The 5,057-nt window shown below is 45.4% G+C and overlaps 1 protein-coding gene across 1 annotated transcript in view; it reads right to left on the bottom strand.

Annotated features, from left to right (window-relative positions):
* The window catches only part of T265_02041 (hypothetical protein), a gene marked incomplete at both ends in the record, with an annotated part of 22,894 nt that extends 18,113 nt beyond the window's left edge, over positions 1 to 4,781 (bottom strand). Inside the window, 5 exons of the mRNA XM_009166189.1 lie at positions 1,683 to 1,898; positions 2,409 to 4,132; positions 4,410 to 4,498; positions 4,546 to 4,674; positions 4,714 to 4,781. Of these exons, the coding sequence (XP_009164453.1) occupies positions 1,683 to 1,898; positions 2,409 to 4,132; positions 4,410 to 4,498; positions 4,546 to 4,674; positions 4,714 to 4,781 (2,226 nt within the window). The remainder of the gene's footprint in view (positions 1 to 1,682; positions 1,899 to 2,408; positions 4,133 to 4,409; positions 4,499 to 4,545; positions 4,675 to 4,713) is intronic.
* Positions 4,782 to 5,057: the final 276 nt, after the last annotated feature.

A 5,057-nucleotide genomic window follows, 5' to 3' on the forward strand; every position in this document is an offset into this window, starting at 1 on the left:
ATATAATATAATATGAGGAACCTTATGGTTGTACAGCAGTGAAGCATCAGTGTCAACACTGATGCTGCTGTTTTTGATGACGATGATGATGTGAGTTCGTAAAGTTAATTCCCACGACAGTATTCTAGTAAACCAGTCGGAAACAGTGAGCCATCTGACGTTTCTTGCGGGAAGCAAAACAGATCGTGAAGTTAGGAGGAGGGTTATCTGCCAGATAAGGTTTGGATTTCGCAGCAGGAACAGCATAAATGATTGACACTGACGAGTCTGTCTACTAAAAACTTCCTTCAACGAAGTAAAGAAGAGTATAATTGGTCACCGTTTTGAGGAATTGACAATCAGAAGTTCCAAACACTGCGCCAGCAGAGCTAAAGGTTTTACATACCTTAAACATATTGATATCATCGCTACACCGAGGACAGATAAGAGCAAAACTGCATCGTCATGATTGAAAATGACTGCTTGCAGAAGGCTAAACAACACCCAGCTGGTCAGCTCTACTGACAGATTAACACCAGCTCCATAACGTCAATAATAAATAAGAGTAAGGTTAATGTTGGAGTGCATTTAAGAGTGTGGATAGCAATCACCCCATACAAAACAGGGACACCTGAAGTCGGTTGAAGAATGCGAATTACGGCTGGTTTAAGAGGAATAACAAAGAATGGGGAAACTTTACACTGATAATTAGTACGACTAGAAGGTCGCCCCTCGGCTGATAGGACTAGGGACTGTGCATAGGAAGTACAACGTAGCGAGCATACGAAGGTCTATATAAGACAAACAGCCAGGGAACTGTCCATCGGAATAGGTTAGTACCAACGGTGTATAAAACAAATACCAAAAACCACGGATGGAAATCGGGCGATAGCTAGAAATTCGGCAATAGTGGTGCGCAAATTGGATACAGAATTGACGTGCGATACATTCGAGTCACCGGGATCGGTTACCTGGTCGGTGGGAATAGCCAGACATCCCAATGTGAATGGAACGGCACACGCAAAACTGGCAAGCGTGTTGAAAGCAGTTTCGGATAAACCGAGTTGAGATACAGTGGCAGGTGGCTGTCAATGAAGTGGTCTGGGTCAAAAGCACGAAGCCAACGCCGGCTCAAGCCGAATTGTGAGTTAGTGAAATCCAAGCCGACGGACAAAACCCGTAAAGCACATCCAAGGATAACATTCAACCAGTGTCATAAACAGGACGAGCAACGCCCTAGACCCGACATCATTTGTAAGTGTTGATTATCCACACTGACCATCAAAAACTTTTGATAAAGAGTCAGCTGTGATTGAGTTTTCCGGTTGTAAGAGGCTTCAGTTATTAGCTCTCCGCCTGGCTTAAAACTTAGTAAACCCGGTGATCTATTCACTTGGTTTGTCGAAACTTTTGTGTTGCCCAGCAAATAAATCCACGGGCTTCTCACCAAATGCCTCTGAATATCAACTCAAACGTTTTCCAACTGACTGGACTGTCTTCTTCAAATTCTGCTACATTTGAATCCCGTTGATGAAATACTTATTATATTCACATGGAACCGCCTTCCCACCGAATGGGGTTTTAAAAGCGAGATCTCAGTGCATTTTATAACATCCCCACTGCAAAAAAAAATAATGGATAAATCATAAAAATGATGACAAATCTACTGGGAAAATCTACCGTTACTATAACAAAAGACGTACTATGGTGGGCATTACTTCGCTAGAACTTGCAGGGAATGTGGAGGTCACACTGGTTAACGTGCATGGAGATTCCGAAGTTCCTGTGTCTTTGACCAAAGCCGAAGAGGTGGGTGAGATAGAGACAGGAGATCTGAGGTGAGCTGCAGTCGTTACTGCAAGAGGAGACTGAAGGGAGGTTGGTGCAGGAACCACCGGAATTTGAGATGAACGATGTGTCTGTGAAACAGAAAGCAGTAGAGGATGAAAATGGAGCTCGTGCAAACAGTGACAAACTTTCTGAATTCGGAAGTTTTACTCCCTTCCGCTTGCGTAGCTGGATAGCTGATCCCGCAAACCATCCAATTCATGAGCATTTATAGACGACTGCAACTTTAAATAAAAGTGGCGGAATTAGACAAAAAACGGGTAAAGTAGCGATACGCATAACGTGAACCTGATGTGGTGTTCAAACAAATTACATGAACCGAAAACCAGCAATGGCCTCACGCAGAAGCCCCCTGGTATACACCGGACAGTCCCTGGAGCAATCCCCTAGAAAAATATCCCTTGAGTATAGGCTAGGCATGAAGGGTGACCAGTTCCCGAAAGTTGCCACTTTGCTTCTCAGCCTGATCACACTGTGCGTTGCGTTTGCACATATTCAGTATAAAGCTTACTCATATCGGCAAGGTTTCTCTGGAGAAATATACTAGAAACTGTCACAACGTACCAATCGAACAAACTCACTTCAACACCTGTTCTTGAAAAAGGTCCGCATACAGGCGACCTGTCCGATGATTGTGGTAAATCAGTCTGGCAAGCTGTATCGCAAACTGCTTTTTGAGCATGCGCCGGAGCGGTAGGTTCAAGTTCTTGAAACGGGTTTTTATCACCAGTATAACCATGGGCCTGGTCAAACATTGTGTCGCTTGGATCTTCTGCTTGCCAGTAGGTAGACGAGATGGAGCACGACAAGCGAGGAGCTGGGGAGGGCGTCCGACCTTGGTTTGTAGTATTTCGTGACCCCGGTGAATTAAACGCACTAAAACTGTCGGGACGCAGAAGTAGTGTCTCACCACATGCACTGCAATGTACGTGTGTATGATCAACATCGTCCAGAAAGCTCAGACTGTCGCCAGCCACAGATAGCTCATGATCGTCAAGGTTGCTTGATGAAGGGAGGTTAGTTGTGTAGGTTTTCGTCTTCGAATCTGAATGATCGGTGACTTTTCTGGGTCCCGCATCTCCTACTTGAACAACTGGTACAGTGCAGAGTGGCAGAGACACACGAGATCGTTTTGACGAAAATATCCTACGGAGAGGAATCACGAATTTGCATGGCTTGAGTTTCTCAGCTGTGGAAGAGATTGATGATCTTGACTGAGAATCTCTCTTTGTAAGCCTTAGCTTATCATGACGAGAAAGAGATTGGCGAACGGAAGGTGTACAGTCCTCAGACTGATTAGGTCTAGCATTTTTCGGTAGCAATACGCCTTGGCTACGGGAAGGTTCCTTTGGCTGAAGAGATGCACAGGATTTCGAGCGAAAAGAAAGACGAGTGGAAGAGCTACGGCGTTGCAGTTCTTTGCGCATTGAACGCCAACGTGACCACCCGGGACTTTTTGTGGTTTGTTGCAGTGTAGATGAAATAGCGCCCTCAATTACAGACCGTCTGGTCACTCCATACTTCTGAAGTAAACGATTGCGGATCTCCACAGACAACGTAAGTCTTTGCCGTTTTAAGGGCCAGGACCGCACCGAACACGAGGCGCTTGGCTGGCGCTTCAGCTTTTCTGAAAGACCAGAATGTTTATCTCCACATTCAGTGGACTCGATTAATGATTCAGGATTACGATCTTCTTGATAAGGCATTCTATCGACAACAGTAGGTTGCACACGACAGAGTACTTCATGTGTTTTCCGTAAATACGCATGACCCGAAGAGCATTCTGGGGGCGGCCCATGTTTGTCGGACGTGACGATATTGGAAGCAGACAAGGCGAGTAAATTCCTTCTGCTGCCCGGCTTTCGCAAGGATAAAGCTGCGCTGCTGGAAACAGATGGTGGCAAAGGAGGCAAAAATGGAACTGTTCGAATAACTTTGTTACGCGAACGCTTTACTATTTCATCTCCTGTTGTGGATTGCAGTTGTTTCTCCCTTGTTTGAGTTGGAGACCTCGACTTAGTACCCTTCCTAGATGTTTGGAAAACATGGCTCAACATGTCCCCAACAGATGTGGATTCATCAGCGCTGGTACACATTGGTTGAGTGGCTTGGGTGAATGAAAACAAATCACCCAAATCACTCCCAGCCTCATGGTGCTCGTCCGAAGGGGAGATATTAGGCCGGGTAGTTTGGCAGTCTATATTAGGATGTACCATTGGTTGTGTAGCAAGCGCATCATCAAGTTCAGGTGATTGCGACGGCTGCTCCTGTTGAACACGAGTATGTCTGGTCCGTGCAGCCGTTCCTAAAACGATACGTGACCGTGAAGCTCGAATGTCCTTCCCACGTACACAAGTGGGTGCAGGTACTCGACCATCCTCGAAATTAGAATGTCGTAGTCTCGATATTTCTATTGGTACCTTGGGGTATTCATCTGCAATCTTGAGTGTATGTGTAGATGGAAAAGAGAGCACCTACCAAGGATGTATACTGTGTCATCTCTTGGCTGAGATGCAACTCTTCGCTCGGAAGATGGTTTGGCGAGACTGAAGATTTCAGTTTCGTTGCTGTTTAAAACTTACCTGGATTACCGGATTCAACTTCATAAGCGGTTAGAATAGCTTCACATGCACTAGCAATACGGCCCACTTTTCCAGAAACTTTAAGGGAACTGTAAATGAGATATAGCTGTGAGGACAGGAAATAATAAACACATACCGGCGGGTGAATTCGCGGTTGCAGAGAGGGCACTTGGCCTGTCGCTTGCGCCCTATGTGCTCATGAATGCAGAACGTGCAGAACATGTGGGCACATGGGGTGATGAGTGGATTTTTGAAATTATCCAGACTATGAAAAACGGGTGAGTTGACCCGTCAAACGACATACCATATAGGACACACTAAAAAACGCTTAATTACGCCAAGGCAGAATTCTACGTCTGAAGGTCGGTCCATGTGAGCGGATGACTCTAAATACAGCACAGCTGAAATGATCAACCAAAAAACGCGTGTTGAATATAAGAGGAAAAGAACTCAGAAGGGCGTACTTAATTGCCTCCGAAAAACACGTTACGCTGGCAACATAAGCGACCAATCGAGTTAACCGGACATCAATTCATGCAAGGTACGTACCAAAATGAGAATACAGTGAAACACGACAATGCAGTCCGTCAATAGGATGAAATTTTGATGCCCGATACAATGTACCAGCACCTCTGAAGCAAAGCCCAA

The sequence above is a fragment of the Opisthorchis viverrini genome (genome assembly GCF_000715545.1).
Source record: "Opisthorchis viverrini unplaced genomic scaffold opera_v5_23, whole genome shotgun sequence".
Classification (NCBI taxonomy): Eukaryota; Metazoa; Platyhelminthes; class Trematoda; order Opisthorchiida; family Opisthorchiidae; genus Opisthorchis; species Opisthorchis viverrini.